The sequence below is a fragment of the Rhinolophus sinicus genome, chromosome 6 (genome assembly GCF_057876585.1).
Source record: "Rhinolophus sinicus isolate RSI-liver-muscle chromosome 6, RSI-T2T, whole genome shotgun sequence".
Classification (NCBI taxonomy): domain Eukaryota; kingdom Metazoa; phylum Chordata; class Mammalia; order Chiroptera; family Rhinolophidae; genus Rhinolophus; species Rhinolophus sinicus.
The window spans coordinates 32,034,269-32,060,657 of record NC_142506.1 but is presented as its reverse complement, the minus strand read 5'-3'; the positions used below and the strand labels follow the sequence as shown (position 1 = coordinate 32,060,657).

Below are 26,389 nucleotides of genomic sequence, written 5' to 3'. Positions count from 1 at the left end.
ACATATTGTCTGTGGCTGTTTTCATGTTTTAGTGTAGGCAGTGGCAGAACTGAGTAGTTGAGACAGAGTTTATATGGTTTATAATATTTATTGTCTGGACCTTTAGAGAAAAACTTTGCCTTCCCCTGTTTTAATACAATTTTAAGACGGCCATTTTAAAATGTCATTTTAAAATTGACATTTAATTCCATAAAAATTAAACGCATAAAATAAAAAAAAAATGATATTGTCTTTTCTAGATTGATTATTATAATAGGAATTTGCATGTTGGTGATTACTAAAAATTTAGAGAGCCTTAAGTCATTTATGTTGAGTAGACATTTTTAGTGTAAACAATATAATTATTTTGTGTGTGTGTGTAAAATCTTTATGTAGAAATAGATAATTTAGAAAAGTAAAGTATTACTTAGTTTTAAATGACCAGATAAAATACCTTAATTAAGTAATGCCCAAATAATTTGAGCCCTTAAATAAATGAAGTAATTTTCTTTATTTAGAGACATGAAGAAAATGTTATTAATGAACGGTTAAAAATTAAATTACTAGAATATATGTGTGTATGTATGTATGTGTTTGTGAGTGTGTTTTTTTTTCATGTGTAGTGTGAGGCAGATGTATGGCTCAGCAGTTCTCCCTGTACCATTTGAATGGTCTCCCTTTCCCAATGATTCATAATGCCATGTCCATCATATTTCAAGTATTCATATATACATATGTATCTGTATCTGTTTCTAGGCTCTCTTCTGTTGCATTGGTTTATTTGTTTAAATTACTATAGTTCTATAATAAATCATAATGCTGTAGGAGGGGCAATCTCTACTTTCTTTATATGTTATATGTGTATATGTAAATATTATTCATTCATATCTCTCTGAGGATCTCATACATTTATTTTAAAATCTTTTAAGGCTGATCTAGAGGATGAGTTTTATTGTGACTGAATTTCATTGATTTCTTGGCTATCCTGGCATTAGATTTATTTATGTGCCTTAGAATAGGGTGGTTTGTCTTGCATAGGAGGGTCACTGTCTGTTCCACCGTCTTTTCTCTCTCAGGCCCTTCTTTTGCTCATCTCTTCTTATCTAGTAGTTTTACAGTTACTTCCTCTGGTTTCTAGTCTAGAATCAGGTCTTATTTTGGCAGTTCAGGCCTCCTGCTGTGTTGATACTGGATGATATAGAGTTACTTGTCTCAGTATTTATTTGCAAGGTTTGCCTCGGACTCCCTTGCCATGCAGCTCATGATAAGTCCAGGCAGCAGTCGGCAGCAGCTCTTTTTTGGCCTCCTTTCAAGGATTGGGGGTTTTACTGCGTTACTGGTTTTAAGTGCTGAGCCTTGTTATGGGCTCCTGCCTTACATGGGCTATTTTGAGTCTTCTTTATTTCTCACCTGCCTCTGCCAGCTTTTGCAACCGGAGCATAGACGTTTCTCTTCTTCAGTCTGACTCACTGCTTTGAGCTAGTCAAATTTTCTTTTTTCACTTTATTGTTAGCATTACCCTCTCCCAATGTTTCCAGCTACCTAGTCCGCCATATTTTCGGAAGCATAAATCCTTGTTTCTTTTCATTGGAAGTCTAGTGACTTCAGTGATCACTTCTGTTTGGATGAGTCCCATATCTTTATCTAAATGATTGTTGTTTCGATCGTTACTAGTACACGTTCTTTTCCTTTGTGACCATATATGTTGGTATGATGTGCCACATATCCAAATATGAATCCACTATTTTACTTGAAAAATCAGATTGAAAAAAATCAGTTGGTTATTTCCTAGGTAGTTTCCTGTATGGTTCACGGTCAAGCATCTCTCTTTCTACCCTGCACTTTTCAAAGCTCATTAGCGAAGTTAGAGCAGATATAAAAGAGCATGTTTTATTTTCTTAGGAGACTGAGAAGATGGTTGTGTCATTGACTGAATTGGGATGTGAAGGACAGACAATTTTTTTTGATGAATGGGGGTAAGGGAGAAGGAACAGAGTTGCAGAGTTTGAGTTTTGTTTTAAACATGTTGAATTTGAGGTCCTAGCATTTAAAAAAATTCTCTACTTCCCTCATCACTTAATTTCTAAACTTTTATAATAATCTGTCAGTTGTTGGTATCTCTTCTTTTACTTTCTATCACATAACCAGAAGATTCTTTTTTCTGAATGAAGTACTTCATGTTGTTAGTCTCCCACTTATAAGTTTCATTTTTTTGCCACTATGTAGAATAAAGGTTAAGTCTTGGAAGGTAAGAGGAAATGGTAGAGACCATTTGCTCTAGTTTCTTTTTACAGCCTAATATTTCGTTGCTGTCTAATTTTACCTAAATTGGACTACTTACTCTCTTTTCAATAAGACACATGGTTTCTTCCTTCCTACGTTTCTTTGTTCAAACTCTTTTTTTTTTGCAGGGCACAGTTTTTTCAAACCTCTTGTTCTTTGAGATGGTTTCCTGACTGCTCAAGCTCACTGTGATCTCTTCCTTCTCAGAATACATGTTACTTTGTACTGTACTGTTTAGGTGGGCTTTTCTCATAGGATGGCAATAGAGAAACGTGGTTAGAATTATACTGTTTAATAACAGTGTGATTTTGAACTGTTTACTTAATCTCTTTATGCCTTAGTTTCCTCATCTTTAAATGGTGACACTCTTGCAAGGGGAATGGTGTCTAATTCATAGGGTTGTTAAGAGGATTAAGAGATAGGAATGTAATGTGATTGTTAGCAGTAGGTGACATGTTGGAAGTGTTATAAATAAAAAATTTTGTTCCTTTTGTCTCTTTTTCTCTTTCCTTGCCTTCTTCCGTCCCTTTCTCCCTGCTTTCACATCTTTCTTTCAAGTTTAGTGGTTACAGGAAGAACTTTTTGGTTAGACAAATCTGGGTGTTCATCCCAAGTCTCATTTCCTGTCTTTTTGGCTTTGGAAATTGTTAAGCCTTAATTTCCTCATCATCAAAATTACTTGAGACCTGGCACAGATAAGTGCTCAATAAAGGTCAATGTTGTTTCTTTGTGACATATATAATTGTTGACTAGCTTAAATTGCCCTTTAATCTTTTTATGAATATAAGTGTCATTCCTCAAGTAGGTACGTGAACTACGTGGATAAGGGCACCAACTATTTATACTACTTATTTTCTTCCAAAGTTCCTAACACATACTTTTCTTTGATCAGATAGTCCTTGTTGAGGGAAGTTATATATAAGAAAACAAAGTACAGCTTTATTAGTCTGTTCAAGCACCCAATTCACTCTAGTGAATCATGCTTAAAATTAGATGGTAGAATGTGGCTTAGACCAGAATGCTTCAGTGTATACTTTTGTTCTTCCTTAATTTCAGCCTGTTCGTCACCTTCCAAATCTCAGAGTGGATCTGGCCACTTTAATCCAATAGTTAGAAAAGAGGGGAGGAGGAGAGGTTAGCAATGTGATGTACAGCTACTGATGCGAAGGAAAGGGATGTCATAGGCAATAATAAAGAACAAATTTTCCCTAACGTGTTGCTGTGAACTGGCATAGCTTGGTTATTCTCTGCCTGGACAAGTGTCCTGGGTCAGGTGGCTGTGTGTGTAACAAGAAGCCAGGGGAGGGATGGCTAATGATTGCATCATCTGGGGAAAATGGCTCTGGTCCTATTACTGAGATAGAAGAGTGGCCCTTCTACACAGGTGTTTACAGTTAGTACAGTGATCTTTTTCATTATTAAAATGTAGGTTAGCCTGTCAGGTTAGCTAGTCCTCCTTTTGGGAGGATCAAGTTAAAGAATGCAAGGGAGTGTCCACTCTCTTCTTCTCCAGGCTGTCATAACCCTTAACCTCACCCTTGATGGGTGAGAAGATGGAAGCAGCCTCTGTGGGCTAACGTTGATGTGTTAAGAGATTGGGGCATACACAGTCCTCTTTTACTTATGTGTACTTGGCATTTTCTTAATGACTAAAATTAAGTTTATTAATATTGCTGTCAGGATAGAGGTGAGCCAGGGATTCCCATTTTTATCGTGAAAGCAAGTAAATGTGTTTTCCCTGGCTCTCTCTTGTGTTCTCCAAGTGTGTACCTCTGTTTTTGGTGACTTTATTTGGCACTGATTCCCTGAACTACAGTTTATCTTAGGCATTTTTTATTGCATCTGACAATTGTTAATGCACTTGCTACTGGCCAGGCTAGAGGTGAATGTCCCTAAGAGCTTTGTAGCAGTTCATTTCCTAGGCACTTACACTCTATTTCGGGAACTTTTGGTGACCAGAGCTGCCAGGTGAGCCTTAGTCCTTTTCTGTTTTAGGCTGAAGAGCATAAAGCACATTGTTTTTTAGTTCCACCTTCAACTCTTTCTTGCATTTTAACCTCTGTTTTTAAACAAGGGCTTAGACTGATTCATTCACCTGTTTGAAGTTTTGTCCTCAATCTTATTCATAGCACTGTGAATCTGGGAATTTGAATTGACTGGCCCTGTGAAGGCTAAGGTGAAAAGTATGGTACATGATCTGTCAGAATGAAAGTAATGGATCTATTTACATACAGTGTTTGCCACATTTTCCCTCTCTTAGGAACTTTTTGTAAGGAAATGACATTCTTGCTTGTTTCATGAGGAGCAAAGGGCAGTATTTTCAGAAATAGCTATGTGGTCCCCAAGAGAAAACATTCTTTTGCCATGAAATATACTTCCAGACATTTTGGAAAAATTGCAACCTAAATAAGAAAGATATTAACTGTAATGTGTTTGGGGTTAAAAATTATCTCAAAACATTTGAGTTAGTATATTTGAGAACAGAGTTTCTTTTATTAGAATTAGAGACTTTCAATGAAGTAAAATGTGGAATAATCTAAAGTGATGCACACTGGTTAAAAGCAGATGAACTCAAACTAATGATGGAAGTAATTCCAGTTTTAGTAGTAAATGTTGTGATTCTTGTTTTGCTTTATTTTTTATTTAGTTTAGTTGGGTCAGGATTGAATAGAAGCTAACTTGTAATTGATACAATTAAAATGTAATTGAAATGAAAACAAGTTCAAATTATCAAAAGGATTATTTTCTAATTATACTGTGTATGCAAGCATAATTTCCTAACCATAGTTAAGAAAGAAGTGTTTACACATTTGGTGATGTTTGTTTCATAGTATATATTCTTATGAGTACCACTATTAATGCTCATTTTTAAAGCACACTAAGATTTCAGGTTTATTGTAATTTTGTTTAAACAGAGTTTTTCTTTTTGAATAATAAAAACATGTAGTTTGCAGGGAAGCTTTATTCACTACGTGTCTTTTTAAAACTATTTGAAAACTCATATTTAGCCTATGTACCCTTTTTTGCTGCTAATAATTTTTTAAAAATAAAATAAAAATAACTTGTTCTTTCTTTTGCTTTGAAATGTTTGTCATCTTGTGCATGCCAGATTTATTGGACTGCAGTAGTTTTAGTGCATTTTGGCTGCAATGTTTATTATGACATCACTGTAATCTATATACAGTATGTGATTTCAGATGGTTTTAGTGTTAAATATTTTCATAATTATGCTAGTTTTGGCAGTTCACTTGGAACTTTTTCACATCTCTTTAATGAACATGTTTTACTTCTGGGCTTTTGAGACAACCATATGTTTCAAAAATTAATAGTCTGCTTTTAATGTTAACATTGTGCAGAAGTGTATGACTGCAGACATTTTTAAGGATGTAAGTTGAACTAAAAGTAATTATGGTAAAGTTTTATTCACAGTAGTAGTCTTTTAGTATTTAGAGACTATAACATCCCCCCAAATAACAGAAGATATCCTTATAAAGATTGAATAGTGAAGTTGTTTTGTGCAATGAAACACTGTAAAGTTTGTTTTGCATTAACTTAAAATGAGTGTAAGTTCATGAGAAAATTTTCTTTGTTGTTTATGATAGCAGATTTTTACTTTTTGGTTGTATTGAAGTTTCAAACAAATTTTTTCTTTTGCTAATATATCACTGGCATCTGAAGCTGTGCTATCTTGTAAAAGATTAATCTTTTATCATTGTATCATTCTCTTTGTAAGCTATTGAATAAGAATTTTTGTTTTCTAAAGGTGGTCTTACTGTTCTTATTTGCCTCTTTCTTTTACATAAATATAGGATGACCATGAGAGCTGTGGGTCTAATTCTACCAACCGTAGTACTACTGAGAACACAAAATCATCAGTAAAACCTCGAAGAATTCAGCAGGCTGCTCCCACAGATCCTGATTTACCACCAGGTAATTTCCAATGGGATTGATAAAGCCAAAATTTCAATTGCTATTAATTCGTTATAACCCTTTGTAGAACATATACTTTCAGTATTCTTTAGTGCCATAAAATATTCACACTGTGTGTGCATGTGCATTTACTGCATGAATTCAACAGATTGCGTCTAGAGCCCTCACAAATGTCTTTCATTCAAATTTTGATCTCTTTTGTAGCAGGTTGTTCCTTCAGTTTCTTTTTTACATTCTCTCCAAGCAAAAACTTGCCTCTGATTTCCCACTCATAGTCTCTTTGTTCCCCTCGCTTCTTGATAAACAGCAGAAAGACACTAGATTGTTCTGACTTTCTAGAAACTATAAAATTCACAACAGAATCACAGAATTTTGTAACTGGGAGAGACCGTCTCTTCTATTTTCTGAAATTTTGTTTACCTGGAACAGTAGTGACTTATACATAAACGTTCGTTGATAAGTATATAATGAAGAAGAAAAAAACAGTAATCATTACATGTTAGCTCTGTGGCCAAAGTGTATTGCCTTTTTATAGTTAGATGTTATAAGTCACTTCTCTTTTGATTCTATTTATCAGTCACTTCTTTTTTCCTGAGGTGAAGGTGACATTGGTATACACTTGTTTGTTTTTTTGTGCCAAAGGTTTGTAGGCTTTCTGCTGGTTTTAACCTAGTTGTTTATTATTATTATTATTATTATTATTACAATAATAATTATTATTTAAATTTTCATTGGGGAGTACTGGGGAACAGTGTGTTTCTTCAGGGACCATCAGCTTCAAGTTGTTGACCTTCAGTCTAGTTGCGGAGGGCGCAGCCCAGCTCCAAGTCCAGTCGCTGTTTTTCAATCTTAGTTGTGGGGGACACAGCTCACCATCCCACGTGGGAATTGAACCAGCAACCTTGGGTATTGAACCAGCAACCTTGTTATTCAGATCTTGTGCTCTAACCAAGTGAGCCATCCAGCTGCACCTCGGGAAGCTCAGCGGCAGCTCGTTGTCTTCAATCTAGTTGTGGAGGGTACAGCTCACTGGCCCATGTGGGAATCGGGCAACCCTGTTGTTCAGAGCTTGCCTTTAACCAATTGAGCCGTCCCGCTGCCCCCCTAGTTAATTTTTGACAGTCTTTTGACAACATTTGCATTACCTTTAAGAGGCTGAAGTAAAGTACACCATTTCGTAGCCCTCCTTACATTTGAATTGAACGTATTTAACTAGTGTTATAGTGCTGCTATTGCTGATGCTTTGTAGTCTTCAGAACTCTCTCTTCCTAACAGTCTTCGGTAATCTCTCTGGCTTCAGAATAGATTCATTTCTATAGCTGGAGAAGGTGCCAGAAGATATTTTACTACTGAACATTTCTGATTGTACTTAGAGTAATCTCATGGTTGTGGAACTTTCTAAATTTTTTCCTACTAATTAGCTCCTTGCAAAAAATCCCTGGTGTATTAAATTAACCTGTAAATTAAATTGGTTTGTTCTTACTAATTGGGCAACACCTTTACTCCTCCAAATTTCTGATTACATATCCCCTCAAAACTTTTTTTTTTAAAATTAATGTTTATTGGTGTGTCAATTGTTAGTAAAGTTACATAGATTTCAGGCGTACAATTCTGTATTATATCATCTATATATCACATTGTGTGTTCACCACCCAGAGTCAGATCTCTTTCCATCACCATATATTTGATCCCCTTTACCCTCATCTCCCACCCCTTTTCCCCCTTTCCCTCTGGTAAACACTAAACTATTGTCTGTGTCTGTGAATTTCTGTTTCTTCATTTGTCTTGTTCTTTTGTTGTTTTTGGTTTATATACCACATATCAGTGAAATCATGTGGTTGTCTACTTTTTCTGTCTGACTTATTTCGCTTAGCATTATATTCTCAAGATCCATCCATGTTGTCACAAATGTTCCTATATCATCTTTTCTTACTGCCGAATAGTATTCCATTGTGTATATATACCACAACTTCTTCATCCGTTCATCTATCAAAGGACATTTTGGTTGTTTCCATGTTTTGGCCACCGTAAATAAAACTGCAATGAACATTGGAGCACACGTGTCTTTGTGGATAAATGTTTTGAGATTTTTTTGGTAGATACCCAGGAGAGGGATTGCTGTGTCATAGGGGAATTCTATTCTTAATTTTTTGAGGAACCTTTACACTGCCTTCCATAGTGCTGCACCAGTCAGCATTCCCACCTACAGTGTATTTTTCTCCACAGCCTTTCCAACACTTGTTACTATTTGTCTTGTTGATGATAGCCATTCTAAGTGGTGTGAGATGATATCTCATTATGGTTTTTATTTGCATTTCTCTGATGATTAGTGGTGTTGAGCATTTTTTCATATGTCTATTTGCCATTTGTATGTCCTCTTTGGAGAAATGTCTCTGCGGTCCTCTGCCCATTTTTCAATTGGGTTGTTTGTTTTTTTGTTGTTGAGTTGCATGAGTTCCTTGTATATTCTGGATACTAGCCCCTTATTGGAGGCACTGTTTGCAAAAATCTTCTCCCATTCAGTTGGTGGCCTCTTTATTTTGTCAATGGTTTCTTTTGCTGTGCAGAAGCTTTTTAGTTTGATATAGTCCCATTCATTTATTTTGGCTTTTACTTCCTTTGTCTTTGGAGTCAAATTCATAAAATGCTCTTTGAACCCAAGTTCCATAAGATTAGTACCTATGTTTTTGTCTATGCAGTTTACTTTTTCAGGTCTAATGTTTAGGTCTTTGATTCATTTTGAGTTAATCTTGATACATGGTGACAGATAGCAGTCTAGTTTCATTCCTTTGCATGTGGCTTTCCAATTTTTCCAACACCATTTATTGAAGAGGCTGTCTTTTCTCCATTGTATGTTTTTGTCTTTGTCAAAAATTATCTGTCCATATTTATGTGGTTTTATTTCTGGGTTCTCAGTTCTATTTCATTGGTCTGTGTGTCTGTTTTTCTGCCAATACTGTACTGTTATGATTATTGTTGCCCTGTAGTACAAGCTGAAGTCAGGGAGTGTGATACCTCCAGCATTGTTCTTTTTTCTTAGGGTTGCTTTGGCTATTCAGGATCTTCTGTGGTTCTATACAAATCTGATGATTTTTTGTTCTATTTCTTTAAAAAATGCCATTGGGATTTTGATGGGGAATGCATTAAATCTATATATTGCTTTGGATAATATGGCCATTTTAACTATGTTTATTCTTCCAATCCATGAGCATGGAATGTCTTTCCATTTCTTTGTGTCTTCTTCGATTTCTTGTAAAATTATCTTACAGTTTTCAGTTTATAGGTCTTTCACATCCTTGGTTGTGTTTATTCCTATGTATTTTTTGTTGTTGTTGCAGTTGCAATAGAAATTGTTTCTTTTTCTGAGATTTCGTTGTTAGTGTATAGGAAAGCAGTGGATTTCTGTGTGTTGATTTTGTAGCTGGCAACTTTACTGTATTCGTGTATTGTTTCTAATAGCTTTTTGGTGGATTCTTTAGGGCTTTTTATACCATGTTTCCCCAAAAAGACAACCTAACCAGAAAACAAGCCCTACCATCAGTTTTCAGGATGACATCCCCTGTAATAAGCCATACTTCATCTTTTGGAATAAAAATTAATATAAGAGCCGGTGTTATTTTCGGGTAAACACAGTATATAGCACCATGTCGTCTGCAAAAAGTGACAGTGCAACTTCTTCATTCCCATTTTGGATGCCTTTTATTTCTTTCTCTTGTCTGATTGCTCTGGCTAGGACCTCCAGTACTGTGTTGACAAGCAGAGGTGATAGGGACAGCCCTGTCATGTTCCTGAACATAGAATAAAGGGCTTCAGTTTTTCACTGTTAATTATGTTAGCTGAGGGTTTGTCATATATGGCTTTTATTATGTTAAGGTATTTTCCTTCTATATCATTTTATTAAGTGTCTTAATCATAAATGGATGTTGTATCTTGTCAAACGCTTTTTTTCCATCTGTTGATATAAACATATGATTTTTGTCCATTATTTTCTTTATATGGTGTATCACACTGTTTGATTTGTGTAAGTTAAACTGTCCTTGTGCTCCTGGAATGCACCCCACTTGGTCGTAATGTATAATCTTTTAAATGCATTGTTGCATTCGATTTGCTAGAATATTTTTAAGATTTTTGCATCTGTATTCATCAGAGATATTGGTCTGTAGTTTTCTTTTTTTGTGTTATCCTTACTAGGTTTTGGTATCAGGGTAATTTTGGCCTCATAAAATGAGTTAGAGAGTATTGTCTCTCCTTCAATTTTTTGAAAGAGTTTGAGTAGGAAGGTATTAGATCCTCTTTGAATGTTTGGTAGAATCCATTAGTAAAGGCATCTGGTCCCGGACTTTTGCTTTTGGGAAGGTTTTGGATGGATGATTCAATTTCCTTAGTGGTGATCAGTCTATTTAGATTTTCCAATTCTTTTGATTCAACCTGGGAAGACTATATGTTTCTAAGAACTTGTCCATTTCTTCTAGGTTATTGAATTTGGTGGCATATAGTCCTTCATAGTATTCTTGGATGATCCTTTGTATTTCTGTGGTGTCTGTGATAACTTCCCCTTTTTCATTTCTGATTTTGTTAATTAGTGTCTTCTCTCTTTTTATCTTAGTGAGTCTAGCTAAGGGTTTGTCAATTTTGTTAATCTTTTCAAAGAACCAACTTCTTGTCGCATTAATTTTTTCTGTTGTCTTTATTTCTCTATTTCATTTAGTTCTGCTCTGAGTTTTTTCATTTCCTTCCTTCTGCTGACTTTGGGTTTATTTGTTCTTCTTTTTCTAGTTCTTTAAAGTGTACCATGAGGTTATTTATCTGGGCTCTTTTTGTTTCTTGAGATAGACCTGTAATGATATAAATTTACCTCTTAGAACTGCTTTTGCTGCATCCACAAAATTTTGGTAGGATGTATTTTCATTGTCATTTGTTCCTATGTACCTTTTGCTCTCTCCTCTTATTTCTTCTTTGACCCAGTCGTTCTTTAAAAGCATGTTGTTGTTTAATCATCATGTATTTGTGGTTTTCCCTGCTTTCTTTTTGCAGTTCATGTCAAATTTTAAAGCCTTGTGATCAGAGAATATGCTTGGTATGATTTCAGTCTTCTTAAATTTGCTGAGGCTAGTTTTAACTCCCCAAAATAGTCTATCGTTGAGAATGTTCCATGTACACTAGAAAATAATGTATAGTTTGATGTTCTAGGATGAAATGATCTATAAATGTCAATTATGTCCATTTCATCGAGTGTGTCAATTAGGGTTGATATTTATTTATTTATTTTCTCTCTGGAGGATCTGTCCATCGCTGTCAATGATGTATTTAGGTCCCCTACTATAATTGTGTTTTGGTCAATTTCTCTCTTTAATTTTGTTAGTAGTTGGTCGGTATATTCCAGTTCTCCCTGATTGGGGGCATAAATATTGATGACTGTTGTTTCTTCTTGTTGTATAGTCCTCTTTACCATTATGAAATGTCCATCTTTGTCTCTTGTAACCTTTTTTATCCTGAAGTCTGTTTCATCTGATATCAGTATGGATATTCCTGCTTTTTCTGTATAGTATTTGGTTGCAGTGTCAATTTCTACCCTTTCACTTTGAGTCTGTGTTTGTCATTTTAGCTGAGATGTGTGTCTTGGAGGCAGCATGTGGTTGGGTTTAGTTGTTTGATCCAATCTGCTCCTCTGTGCCTTTTTATTGGTGAGTTCAGTGCATTTACATTTAGGGTGATTATTGATATATGATGATTTCCTATCATTCTTTCTTTGGTTTTCTGGTAGGAACTGTGTCTCCATTGTTTCTTTGCCTTTTTTTGCTGTCTGTTATTTCAGTATGGTGGTATTGTGTGATTTGTCTCTGTGTTTCTTCTTTTCTTATGTTACATATTTCAGTTCTGGATTTTTTCTTTTGGAGTGGTTGCCCTTAAGTTTATGTAAAAGAAAGTTTGATGTTTAGAGTATTCCATTTTCTTCAGCACACTTACTTTTCCCACATTCTGGTTCAGGCCTTTACTCTCCCCCTTTATATGTTTTTGTTGTCACAAATTATCCCTATTTATGCTGGTCAGGTGACCTCCTTCAGTATTTCTTGTAGTGCAGGTCATGTGTTAGAAAATTCCCTCAGCTTCCATATATCTGGAAAGGTCTTTATTCCTGTCTCATATCTAAAGGATATCTTTGCTGGATTTATTATTCTTTGCTCATAATTTCTCTCTCTCAATAGTTTGAATATTTGGGTCCACTCCCTCCCGGCCTATAGAGTTTATGCTGAAAAATCCCATGATAACCTAATGGGCTTTCCTTTATAGGTTCCGTCTTCTTTTCCATGGCTACCTTGAGGATTCTTTCTTTGTCGTTAATTTTTGACAGCTTCAATACAATGTGCCTTGGGGAAGGCCTGTTGGGGTTGAGGTAATTAGGTGTTCTGGTTTCTTCTTGGAGTTGAGGATTTAGTACTTTCCACAAGTTTGGGAAGTTCTCGTTGACTATTTGTTTGAATATGCTCTTTGTTCCCTTCTCCCTTTATTCTCCTTCTGTTATGCCCATTGTTCTTATATTGCTCTTTCTGATGGAGTCAGAAAGTTCTTGCAGAGTTCTTTAATTTCTTTTAAGTCTCAAGTGTCTTTCTTCCATCCGTGTCATTTCCATGTTTCTATTTTTGATGTTACTGATTCTTTCCTCCACCTGGTCAGCTCTGTTACCTAAGCTGGCTGTTTCATTCTTCATTTCTTCTATTGAGTTCTTAATCTCCAGAAATTCTATTTGGTTGTTTTCTCAGAATTTCAGTCTGTTTGGTAAAATGTTCACTTTGTTCTTTGATTGTGTTTCTGAGTTCAATAAACTGCCTTTCTGTGCTTTTTTGCATCTCGTTGAGTTTTTCAAAACTGCAATCTTGAATTCTCTGTCATTTAAGTGACATATTTCCATAGCTTTAAGTTCATTTTGTAGAGACTTTTCATTTTCTTTTTGAGCTGCCTTGTTAACTTGGTTATTCATGGCAATTAGTGAATTATTTTTCTCTTCCTAGGCATCTACAAGAATGGGTTCTGCAATAGGTTGATAGGAAGAGGTCTTTCCTTTGCTTTCCAGTAGGTGTTGGTAGAGTGCTTTATTTTCTTTCCAACTGCAGCCTCTAATTCTCTCTGACACTGTAGTGTTATATTTTCTCTGTACTTTCCAGCTTCTCAGACAATGAGGGGATTCCCTGTAAGGTGGGCTTCTCCTCTGTGAGCAGGTTGCCTGGGGCTCAGGGTACCTCATCTGTTGGTGGATTTGGAGAGCTTTTGATGTTTTGAAGCTCTTTCTGCACCGGATTGAGGGCCTGTGTGTTTCAGCAGCTCTGTTTACCCCTGCAGGGATCTGCCCAGATAGGTGAAGACAGGGGCAGGGTGGGTTCTGAGAGGTGGCCTAGAGCAATGGCAGTGACCACCAGCATAACCCACAGGTATTAATGGCAATGTGTCTTTTACTGTAATAAATTTTTTTTAAAACATTTACAGTATTGTCTGATCACACCTCATATATGTATTTCTTTTGCCAGGTTAGGGAAGTTTTCCATTATTATTTCTTCAAATAGGTTTTCAGTTTCTTGTTCTCTCTCTTCTTCTGGTACCTCTAGATTGTGAAAGTTTGTATAGTTGATGTTGTTCCAGAGGCCCCTTGAACTTTTCTCATATTTTTGGATTCTTTTTGCTGTTCTAACTGGGTAGTTTTCTGCTACCTTATCTTCTACATCACTGATTTGATCCTCTGTTTCATCTAATCTGTTTATTCCCTGTAATGTAATCTTCATTTCCATTATTATATTCCTTATTGCTGACTGGTTCTTTTTTACGTTTTCTATCTCCATTTTTAAGTTTCTTATCACTTTGTTGAAGTTCTCCCTGAGATCATTAAGCATCCTCATAACCACTGTTTTGTAACTGCATCTGGTAGATTGCTTGTCTCCATTTTGTTTAGTTCTTTTCCTGGAGCCCTGTTCTGTTCTTTTATTTGGGACATTTTTCTTTGTCTCCCCATTTTGGCTGCCTCCCTGTGTGTGTTTTTGTGTATTAGGTAGTGCTACTGTGTCTTCTGGTCTTAACTGAGTGATTTCATTTAGTGGGTGTGCTGTGGGGCTCAGTGGAGCAGTCTTCCTGGTCACCTGAGGTGCACACTCCTTGTGTGAGTTGTGTGTGTCCTCCTCTTGTAGTTGAGCCTTAGTTGCTATTTGCATGTCAGTGGGAGGGATTGACCCTCGGGCTTATTGGTTATGACGACTGGCTGTGACCGCAGTGGAGGAGTTGTGGTGAAGGTGCTGACACTGAAGAGCGTGATTTGCCTCAGTAGGGCTCTGGTGCCTGCCCAATACCCCACTTGAGTGTATCGTCCTTGAGGGTGGCTGGGTGATGCTTTGTCTCTTTTTGAAGGTGTCCCCCTGGGAGGGAACCCACTGAAGATGAAGTTCAGCTGCAGCCCTTCCCCTTCCAGGGCCACTTGGCAGGAGCTACAAAGCAATCCGTAGATGGCTGCTGCTCATGTCATGCTTGGAAATGCCTTCAGAGGCCAAGCAGCGAACCAAGGCCCGCTTCTGCTATTGCTGGGTTTAGGACTGTTCAGCCAGAGGTGCGGGACATGCTCAAGCCAGATGCTGCTTGTCTGCATTACATGAACCTTTGAAAGGCCCTAGGAAAGTTTCCAGCATGATCCAAGGCAGGTAGTTTGTAAGAAAATGTCGCTGGAAATGGCTTGGGTGCGGCCGAAAGTTGGGTGGGGTGGGGTCTTGAATCACCAGGGCATGGTGAACAAATGGTGTCAGCCAGCTTAATGGAGACTCAGATATGGCAGCCACCTGGGTCTGGAGGCTGGGCATGGGAAGAGCTCAACAAAGAAACAATGGTTTCTGCCATCTCCTTTGTCTAGGATAAAGCTACCCCTCCAGCCCCCATCCTGAATCCAAACAACTCAGTGCCCCCTATATGTCCCTGTCACCTCTCTACTTGTTGTCTCTGTGCTGGAGCTCAGAGCCAGTGATTTCATCAGTGAGTAAGTCTGGGGCCATGTCTTTAAGAGGAGCAGCTGACACTGTAGCCTCTCTTTGTCTCACTCAGCCATAGTCTCCGCTGGTTCTCACAACGAGAAGTTATGGCGTCTTAAATCTCTGACACTGGAGCCCTGTGTTGGGGAAGGGCTTGGGACACCTTGCTCCTCAGGGGGGGACCTCTGCATCCGAGATATCCCTCCTGATTTTTAATGGTCACATGCGTGTGTGTGACCAGCCCGTTTTGCATCTCTGCCCCTTTTACCAGGGTCAAGGTGGTGTCTTGTGCTTGTCCTTAGTTGTAGGGCTTCAGTTGAGCAAGATTTCAGGCGATTCTGAATGATGGTTGTTTTGTAGTTTAGTTCTGATTTTGATGTGGTTGTGAGAAAAGGTATGCGCAGCATTTACCTATTGCAACATCTTGACTGGAACCCTGATGTATGCTTTTTGAATTCATGTTTTATTAAACCTTTCGACAGTGTTGACAATAAAGAATCCTGTTTTTTATTTAGCGTTTTAAAAAAGTTTTATCTAGAAATAATTTCAACCTTCCAAAAGGCAAGAACATTACTAAGAACTTCCTCTCCCTTTAACCATTTGAGCATAAGTTGTGTATATGATTCTGTATAACCTCCAGATAAATTTTATACCAAAAACTAGACCAAGATGTTTTTAGGTACTGCAACTAAGTCATCAATCATGGCACATTTCTGACTTGAGCAAGTTGGCTTTCCAGTGACCACATTAGGATAAACTGATTGCAAATGTTGTCTGTTTTAACCAAAATTATTTGAACACGCCACTTAATTTAGAATATCAGAGAAATAAATAGATATACTCTTTGCCTTCTCAGATTTTATTGTTTAACAGAAAAGGTAAATATACATAAACATACACAAATGGCAGTAGTAACATAAGCCCAGGAAAAGTGGTAGAGACAGCCTGCTTAATGTTGATGTGTAGGGTGGGGGACTTTAGAGAAGAGGATATATGAGAGGGGACATTCATACTGGGTCTGCACAAGAAGGGAGAATGGACAAAGAGTATTCTAAACAGAAGAAAGAACATGAGCAAAGTCAATGAAGAGTCATAGCATTTTATCTGGCCCTATGAGCATATTTATATGTATTTGGAGGAATGGGATTTTTAAGTGGGAGAGATTTGAGTAATGATAGGAATTTCTGGAAAGATTGATTAGTAACAGGCTCAAAGAGTCATCTAATATAATGGCTCATATTCCCAGAGTGATTTTGCAGTTTCAGATGCTTGTGGAATAGACCTGGATTACTGTCATGTTATTTGAACAGATATACCCCCCAGGGGTCTCTAAATATGGAGTAATGAGAGCTGTTATTTCTGCTGTTTGACACCCTGTAGGTCACTTAGAACTAACTTGTTATGAGGAATTAAAGAGAGTATCGTTTATTCTTTTGGTTAGTCAGTGTTACTTAGTTTGGGATTTTATTTTTAATAAGGAAACAAATATAAGTAATTCTTTTTAGATCTTGATTACTTTTTTGGTGAATTGGTTTATTCATCTCCTGTTGTATGTCAGTTTTACAGTGAGAAACAGAAAAAATATTAAAAAATAGATGAAAAATGTATTAGTATAATTCTGACAGTTAAAATACATTTACAGTATTATGTTCCTATTATTTTGCATTATACAGTTTCTCCAGTTCTACTTTGAGTGTTTGTTTTTTTTGTTTTGAAGGTAATAAACACTTAAGTGGTTTTTATGAATTCCCGATTGATGACAGGTTTTTCAGGAATAAGAAAACCAGTATTAGTCATGCTTGACTTCTTAGTAACAGGATTTTTATTTTTATTTTTTAACATCTGTGCTGAGTAGTAATAGCATGGGGGAATACTCATTCTACGATTGAAATTTTTGATATTTAAAATTTCCTTTTGAAACTTAATTTGTTAAATATTATTTTAGCATCTACTCTCATAAAAGTATTTATTACCTTAAATTTATTTATATTATGTATGTTAATGTTATAGCATCTGATAGATAATTGGCACTCTAAAAACTGCTAATAGTTTCCATATACCAGAAAAACTTGAACTTAGTCATTTTACATTTCTGTTCTATTTGTATCCACTGGGAGTGAATGAAGGAGTTGGTTTTTGCAAACATGTTATGGTTGAATAGACTTAAAATAAGCTTTCTCCCAGCAGGCTTTAATGTAGGTGTTAACAATGTCAGTTGCTGAAAGAAGTTGATTCTGTTTTGTCCAATGAAGTTCTGGTTTAAAGAATACAAACAGATAGATTTCATGAAATAGCTAATATTTCAGTTAGCTTTTAAATAAGTTTTATAGTGGAAATGCATTTGAGTAAAGTGAGGTTTTAAATCTTTGTCTGTCTTTTTTAATGCTCTTTATGTTTAGTTTTATATTTTCAATTAAATTCCTCAATAATCTATCTATATACACATTTATTGTGTGATAAACCTCTGAGAGAAACTTCTGAGATTATGGAGTATCCCATAGTAGCATGAAATTAAAAGAAAACTTTTGGACCTTCTAGGCAAGCTGAGAAAAAGAATATTCACTATTCCTTTTGTTGCTTTGAGGGTTTTTTTTTTTTTTTTTAAATCTTATTTCTGATTCTCTTTCTTATTTCCCTGTGTTCTCATGATTGCATGCATTCTCTTTCCTTTCATACTTTTCTTTTTTCTGTCTTCTTTGTTGTGTTCTTTTCTCTCCTCTTTCTTTAACTGTCTATATTTTCTTCCTCTTTCATATTATTTTCCTGATTCTGTTTCAGTGTTATGTATTAGTGAGTGGACATAGTTGAGTCCATTATGGTGGTTATGTTGTTCCTATCTTTCTTCCTCCAAGTCTAACTTTTGAATATTTTTATGGCTATTTAAAGTAGGAAGACAAGATGACAGCTGGTTCAAAAAGAAGCTTAAAGAAGCTTAAAGAACCCATTCTTCTAATACACAGTATAATCAGCATATAGTAACAGTTTCATTTGGGAAAAATGTTTGATAAAGTAGGCAGAAACCAAAATACTTGTAGTATAAATTAATCATTGAATGGGATCTAGTATTGTTATTAAAAAGGTTTTTGCTAAATATGGTTTTTCTTAGTATGTGAACATTTTATTATATAGAACTTCTTGGTAATGGTTTTTGTTGGGCTGAATCTGCTACTTCGTAGTTGTGTTACTTTGGCAAGCCTGTTTACCTATCTGAATGTTAGTTGCCTCTCTGCAAAATACGTATGCTAAATAATACTTTTCAAATACATGAAGCTCAGTAATATTTTAAGAAAAAATTATTTATTGACAGATTTGTGGCTACTTGAATCCTTTTTCTATTTTATAGGTTATTTGCAGAGTCTGATTCGACGAGTTGTAAATAATGTAAACATTGTTATAAATAATTTCATATTAAAATATTTTAAGAAAAATTATTTATTGACAGACTTGTGGCTAATTGAATCCTTTGTCTATTTTATAGGTTATGTGCAGAGTCTGATTAGACGAGTTGTAAATAATGTAAACATCGTTATAAATAATCTCATATTAAAATATGTTGAAGATGATATTGTTCTTTCAGTCAACATCACTTCGGCAGAATGCTATACAGTAGATGAATTATGGGATCGTGCATTCATGGATATTTCTGGTGAGTAAATGTCAAGAACAATATAGATTTTTTCCATTTTTGTAAAACATTTTCTTGAATTCTAAATCTTTCTTGGGCCAACTGACTCTTTGATAAATCTATTGAAAACTTTGTCTTCAGCCTGGAAAAATGCACATATATAGAATTTAGTGTGCAGTTACAGGAGGTTAATAGACCCTCAGATTAAGAAATCCCAGACTTGTGTTTTTAATATTTCTGATTTTTATTTTTTCTTACCTATAACATGCTTATTTCAAATGTGATGTATAATATTTTACAATGCTATGGGTTATAGCAATAAAACTTAAATAATATTAAGTTAAAATTTTAAAAGATTTTGAAGGAGGAAGGGTAATATGGTTCGGTAATAGCAAAACAATCTGTCTGATTAATTTATGTTTTAGGTTTGTATATTCCAGAGCACATTTGGGATTTTTGGATAATCCTGAAGCCTTCTTGAACTATTATGTGCTGCATTCTCCCATTGCTTATCTTAAAAGAACTAAATAATAATGAATTTTAATCACTGCCATTTATTTATTACTATTTTATTTTGTTCTGCATAGCAGGTGCTGTGCTAAAACATTGAAACTAAAGCTGTGAAGAAAATATACATTGCTGCTGCTTAGTTTTGTCAGGAGAGAGATTAAATAAGCGATAACATTTGTTGACGTATGTTCTGATAGGACAAGAAATGGGTATTTTTGGAAAATATAGTAAGGAGACTATTGTGAGCACCTTTTATCTGTGACTTGCTGTGGTAGATACTTGTTAAAAGTGCCGGCAGTAGAGTCAGACCTCCTGAGTTTGAATCCTGGCCCTCCTACATAGTCTTAGATGTATGACCTGGGGTGAGTTACTTCACTTCTCTGTTTTTCAGTTTCCTCATTTGTAAAATGGGGATATAAAGGAGTTTCTTACAGAATTATTAAATACATTGATGCACTGAAAGGACTTATGTGAGTGTCCTGTACATAGTCATTGCTCAGAAAGGAGCTGCTTTTACTATTATTTACAGTCATTTTCTCTAATTGTCATAACTCCACAAAGTGGTGATATCCTTTCTCATTCATTTAGTCATATATTCATTTATTCATCTTAAGTCCTAGTTAAAGGAAAGCAAAGTGAAATCGAGTCTTAAGATTATTTAATTTGCGTAGTTATGGAATACAACTAGGAAATAGCAGAATTGGAATAGTTCTCCAAGCTTCAGTCTTCATATTTTAGAAATAAAGAATAATCCATATCTTGCAACTCTGTTGCGAAGCATAAAGAAGAGTGTATGCAAATGCCCAAGTCTTTGATTTCTGGGACATTATTATTGCCTCTGTCTCATCCTCTTTGGAAAGAAATATTCAATAAAAAGGCCAGAAGAAAAAGCTATGAAATATAGGAAGAAAACAAATAGAACAGGATAATACAGGATTAAATAAATGAGCTGACATCTTAGGGGAAGAAGTTTCATTTATAGTTTTAATATAGAGCTAATGCAGATATTACTTTGGAAAATTCTATGTAGTGAATTGAAAAGAGTCCTGAATCAGGAGTTAGGGGATCTTAGTGCAAATCTTCCCTCTACCACTAACCTAGTGGAACTGTGGGGGAGTCATTCCTAAAATGTGAATTATCATTACTGCCAACCCACCAAGTATGTTTATGAGAATTAAGTGCGATATCACACGAAAGCTCATGATGATGGTGGTGATAAAGACAGCAAAAATGGTATCTTCCATTTATTGAATGCTTGTTAACTGCTGGGCTGGTGCTGGTTTTTACATTAATTATCTTATTTTAATCCTTTAACCTTCTGAGGTAGATACTATTATTTCCTCTTTTATTAATTTTAATGTAATATTTGATATTTACAAAGGGATTTTTGTAACATGTAATTGTTATAAAACAATATAATAATTACATACCCTCCAAGTAACTAGAACATGAACCATTTGCTCTCCTTCCCCTATATGCTTTTCCCTATCCACACCCTTTAACTGCTGTATTAAATTTTATCATTCACTTTCTTTACACATGTTGTGCTATAAAACTGAATGAAGTATTGATAACATGGATCAACCTTGAAAACATTATGCTGAGTGAAAGAAGCCAGACACAACAGGCCACAAATGATAGGATTCCATTTGTATGAACTGGCAAAATAGGCAAATCTATATAGACAGAAAGTAGATTAGTGATTATTTAGGGATTGGGGACGGGTGAGGGCAATGAGGGGGGTAGAGGGATGATAGCTAAAGACTACAGAGTTTCTTTTTTGAGGTGATGAAAAGGTTCTAAAATTGATTGTGGTGATGGTTTCACAACGGTATCAGAGTACTAAATGTTACTGTTGTACATTTTAAATAGGTTAATTTTATGTCATGTGAATTTTACCTCAATAAAGAAAAGTTTTATCATGTGTGAATGTGTACATAAGTGATATATTTAGTTACATGTATTTTTGAGCTTTGTATTAATAATATTTTCTGTGTTGTCTTTTAAGGTTTGCTGTTTTCAGTTAACATACGCATTTAATATTTTCCCATATTGTTGCATGTAGTTGTAGATAACTGATTTTTATTTATGAATAATATTCTATTATTTAAATATGCCAAAACTTTATTATCTGATTTCCTGATGATGGGCATTAGGGATGTTTCCAGATTTTTGCTATTATAAACAGTATTGTTATGAACCTTCTTGTACATATCTTTTGACATGTACTCATACGTGTAAGCATTTCTTTAGGGCATTTACTTAGGAGTGGGTTTGTTAAATGGAAGGATATGCAGTATTCACAGTTTCAAATAATGCCAAGTCTTTTTCCAGAGTGCTTATTAGGTAGACATAATTATTCCATTTTACAGATTAAATTGCAGCACGTTATCTAAAGTAAGTACTAAAACTAGAATTCATTTTATAAGTTTTTACAAGATAATTGCTGTTATATTTAGTTTTTAAGAAAGACTAATTTTTAAAAGATTAATAATTTCCTCTCAATGAATAATAATTTTCTAGAATTTCCTAAAAATGTAACCACTTTATGTTCTTATAGTGTAATGGATAAGAATATGCCCTCTGGAGTAAGGTTGCCAGAGTTTGAATTACAACTCTGCTCTTTATGAACAGTCTAACATTAGACAGATTATTTATCTTTTCTGTGACTCAGTTTTCACATCTTTTAAACAGAGCCATGTAAATATTAGGAGATAATGGACTTAAAAGACTTAGTGTAGCATGCAACAGCAAATATTCAGTAAATTATTATTATCACAAAGAGAGGGAAGGGAGCATCTAGAGGGTTTCTCTCATTTCTAGTCCTACTAATGCGATTTCTTTAATTTGCGTACATGTATATTATATCAATAACTAAATCATCTAATATATATGTAAAATGAAATACTATGGCAAGTTTGTATTTTTTCAGCTAACAGACAAATTTGAAATTTATTTGTGGATAAAACTTTTCCACACATATGCATGCATACTCTTTAGCTTTTACTTCTTAAAAAATTAAATTCAAAAAAAGAAAAGAAAATTAAAGATTGAATTAATTAGAGGTTGCCAGGATATACTCAGAAATAGTGTTATCAAAGACTGGACTAATGCATATTTTATTGTTTTGCAGAGCCCCATGGCCATAGCATGTGGGGCTGCTAATTTAAAATCACTGAGCAAAGGAACTTGAGCCTGATTATTTACCTAGGAATTGCTTGTTAGGAATAAAACTACTTGTTAGTTACAGGTTTCATTTTCTAGTTTGATACTTGACCAGTACTTGTTTCATTTTTATTCCTTTGAAAGCAAACTTTATACTGTTATTGGTAATTTCTTCATTAGTTATTATATAGAGCAGTGCTAGCCCCCTAGAATTTTCTATGATAATGGATATATTTTATATTTTTACTATCCAGTACTGTAGCCAGTAGCCACATATGGCTTTGAGCACTTGAAATGTGGCTAGTGCAACCAAGGACTGAAATTTTATTTTTGTGTAATTTTAATTTATTCATATATAAATTTAAATAGCCACATATTGCTGATGGCTACCATATTGGAAAGCATAGGTTTAGAGCATAGCAGTAAGTGTTTTCGTGTAAAATGAGAGTTAAATGAGTGACTATTACTCCAGATGTTATCTTGAATATGGTTTCTCAAGAATTTTATTTTGTTATTTAATATCTCATTGCAGATGGCAAAAGTTTTCATAAATTTTGTCTTAAATTTGTGGTCAAAAAATGGAAGGCAAGCTACTTCATTTCTTTAGCCTCATTTTGATGCTCTGTACATAAAATGGGGATTATTGTGCCTATTTTGTAAGGTTGTTGGAAAATTTAAATGATATAATAAAGGAGAAGTTCTTTGCATAGATTCTGGCATTGTATATTAAATGCTCTATTAATCTGAATTTCACTATTATTTTTATAACTATTTGTACTAATAATAGTTGCCTTTTTTTCTCTAATATTCCTTTTTATTTAAAGTGTTTTTCTTTTCTTTTTAGCAACTGATCTGGTGCTGAGAAAGGTTATCAATTTTTCCGACTGTACAGTTTGTCTTGATAAACGAAATGCTAGTGGTAAAATAGAATTTTACCAGGATCCTTTATTGTACAAGTGTTCCTTCAGAACTCGTCTTCATTTTACATACGATAACCTAAATTCCAAGATGCCATCTGTTATTAAAGTACGTGTTTCTTTTTCTAGTACTTGAGTTGCATATCTCATTTTGTTTATTGGCACTTGTGCATGCAAATTATTATTTAAAAAACAAAGAAGAAATTAACCTCATAGATATATATGCCATCTTTTTTTTGTAAAAAAAGTTTTATTTATAACTTCTATGTTACATTATTTACTATGTTATATATTATATTTACAACTTTTTGTGTTATGTGTTTTAGTTGAGATATTTTGGGACTTTTTTCTTTCTTCCTATGACTATAGTTTCCTGTTTCATCTGTCAAGCTGTTTATTAGTATTTTTCTCTTAAAAACACAAATATAAAAAAGTGTATTTATGCTCACAGTGGACTGCATATCAATCTATATTAGATCTATATTTCTGTCCTTATGATTTGTTTAGCATTATCTGGTAACTGTAGTCTCTTTTCTTTCTTTGATAACTTTATGAGGCTTGATTTGCTAACTTGATAGTTTATTGTTTCAGGACATTTTAACTTTTGATGTATGCTTTGAAAATGTAATTGAAATATTAGAGTATGGGGATTTTCCAGGTAATGTTTTTTGACACATGCGAAAATTTGTTGTTCTCCAAGGAATTGATATGATTTTTCAATTCGTAGTGTGTATAGTTAGTCTGTAAGTGTAAATCTTGTGTTCTTTCATTACAGAACAGTTTTCTAAACCTTCATCCATTTGTCTGTCTGAAAAAGACTTCACACCGTGACTTGTGATTTTGTTAACTAAGTTTTATGGTGAAATGAATTTTTATTGTTGAATTACATGCCTCTGAATATTAAAATTCTAAATGGAAAAGTTGGCTCTAAGTCTTTACACTGGTATTGACTACTGTGCCTGTTTGTGGCTGTATAAATTATTTTTTTACATTTTTAAAAACATATAACAGTTTCCATTTTATGTAGCTCTAGTATACTTAAATTTATATTTATACATGAAATCCACTTATTTTTCTTTGGTAGTGCTCAGTCATGAGTGTCTTACTTTCTTCCCCACTCTGTATAGTGCACATTGGTTTTTTTAAAAATTCTGTTATTTTTCCCTTCTGTTTTTGAATTAGCTTCTTTGGCAATGGTAAGCATGGGAGAGTATTAATAGTATTGTTAATTGTCGCTGGATAATGGGCTTACTTTCCTTCGTTAGCCTTGAATCTACTAGTAAAGTTGGGGAATGTTGAGGTCAATCCAAGATGTATTTTGAAAACAAGTAATGGAAACATAGAAGCCTTACTATATAAAATAATATTATTTATTATTAGGATAAATTTAATTGTATATTCTAGGATGTAACTCAAATAAAAGAAAGTAAAATATAAGTGAACTTGAGGAAAACTTAGTGTTGGCATATAAATAAGTTTGTATTCTCAAAATTGATTAGCCATGACATTTTATTCTAATACACGTCTTAATATAAATACGCTTGTTGGCATGTGTTTTTTGAATTTGGTAATCACTAAATATGACATAACATTCTGCTCAACTGAAATAAAATGTTGAGTTTTTTATTAATACTATGTATTGTGATGTATGGTTTGCCGTTTTAAATTAGGCTCATCATTCTTCCAATTCCTAGTCCTAGGAAATATGTATTAAGTGGATATGGTTAAAGGTCATTTATTGATCATCTCAAAGACAGGTGATTTCGAAAATGTTTCATATTCCCTAATTATTTGTTTAAACCTCTCATGTATATTTGTTTAAGTAGCTTTGAGTTTATTTATATTTTGGTTTGGCTTTTTATAATATTTTATCTTTTGTGAGAAATAAATATGTTGAATGGCTATGTCCTATTTAACATTTCTCCTATTTTTGAAAATTTACTTTTTTTTTACAATTTTCTTTCAGAGGAATGAATCTGCACGTAAAGCATTGACTACATATCTGATAAATTCCTTAGGAATGATTTCTGTAATTGCAAATATCTTATTAAGGAGTTTAAACTTTTTTATGGCCTGTGATCTGTATTGCCAAATTGTTTCAGGAAAGCTTTAACCAGTGTAAATGCTTATGAAATTTAGGGGAGTGCCTATGTTACACTCTTGCTATCTTTAAATATGATCATGTTTTAAAAATTGCCAACTTGTTGAACAAAAAAATAATATGTATTTTAATTAACATTATTAGTTAGATTTTTTGAAAATATGTCCACTTACAGTTGTTCTTTGAAAAATCCATTCAGAATTTTTTTGTTGATTTTTTTATTGGATTAATCTTACATATTTTTGCATATATAAAGGATGCCAAAAAAATGTATACACATTTTAAGAAAGAAAAAATTGTAGTTTTAATCAATATATACTGATAACAAAAGATGAATACAAGTCACATTTGACTTCTGCAATTACAAGAGGTGCTCAAAGTAGTTACCATCAGTGTAATTTTAATACAGTTTTTTCCTTCCTTAAAATGTGTATACATTTTTTGGCACTCTCTGTATATCATATATAAAATATATATTTTAAAGCTATGTATATGTTTGTACATTTTATATATATACACACACACGTGTGTGTGTATGTGTATGTTGATTTTTTGTCTGTCATTGATTTTGCTAAGACTGTTCATCACTGGTACTATACAATATTTAAAAGGATGTGGTAGAGAAATCTCAAATGAGGAAGAGTTTGGCAGGCCTACACAGTACGCTTCTCCCTTCCCTTCCAGCTTGTCAGGATTTTCTTACCTCTTCATGGTCTATTTAGTGTACCATTTTGAGGTCAATTTTAAGAAACCTGTACTCTTATTCAAATATGGCATTTTACACTCCTCCCCTCTACAATACAGCTTTATTTCCCTTCAAGTATAATTTTTTTGTTTTTTGCCTTTAGCCCTAAAAATATGATGATTACCATTACTTCTT

General features: G+C 34.3%; 1 protein-coding gene across 8 annotated transcripts in view; it reads left to right on the top strand.

Annotated features, from left to right (window-relative positions):
- Positions 1-26,389, top strand: part of VPS13B (vacuolar protein sorting 13 homolog B) — a 735,829-nt gene that overhangs the window by 29,069 nt on the left and 680,371 nt on the right. For all 8 annotated transcript variants that reach the window (XM_074316465.2, XM_019757646.3, XM_019757649.3 and 5 more), the window contains exons 4-6: positions 6,072-6,192; positions 18,670-18,837; positions 23,336-23,517. In XM_074316465.2, coding sequence (XP_074172566.2) covers positions 6,072-6,192; positions 18,670-18,837; positions 23,336-23,517 — 471 coding nt within the window. The remainder of the gene's footprint in view (positions 1-6,071; positions 6,193-18,669; positions 18,838-23,335; positions 23,518-26,389) is intronic.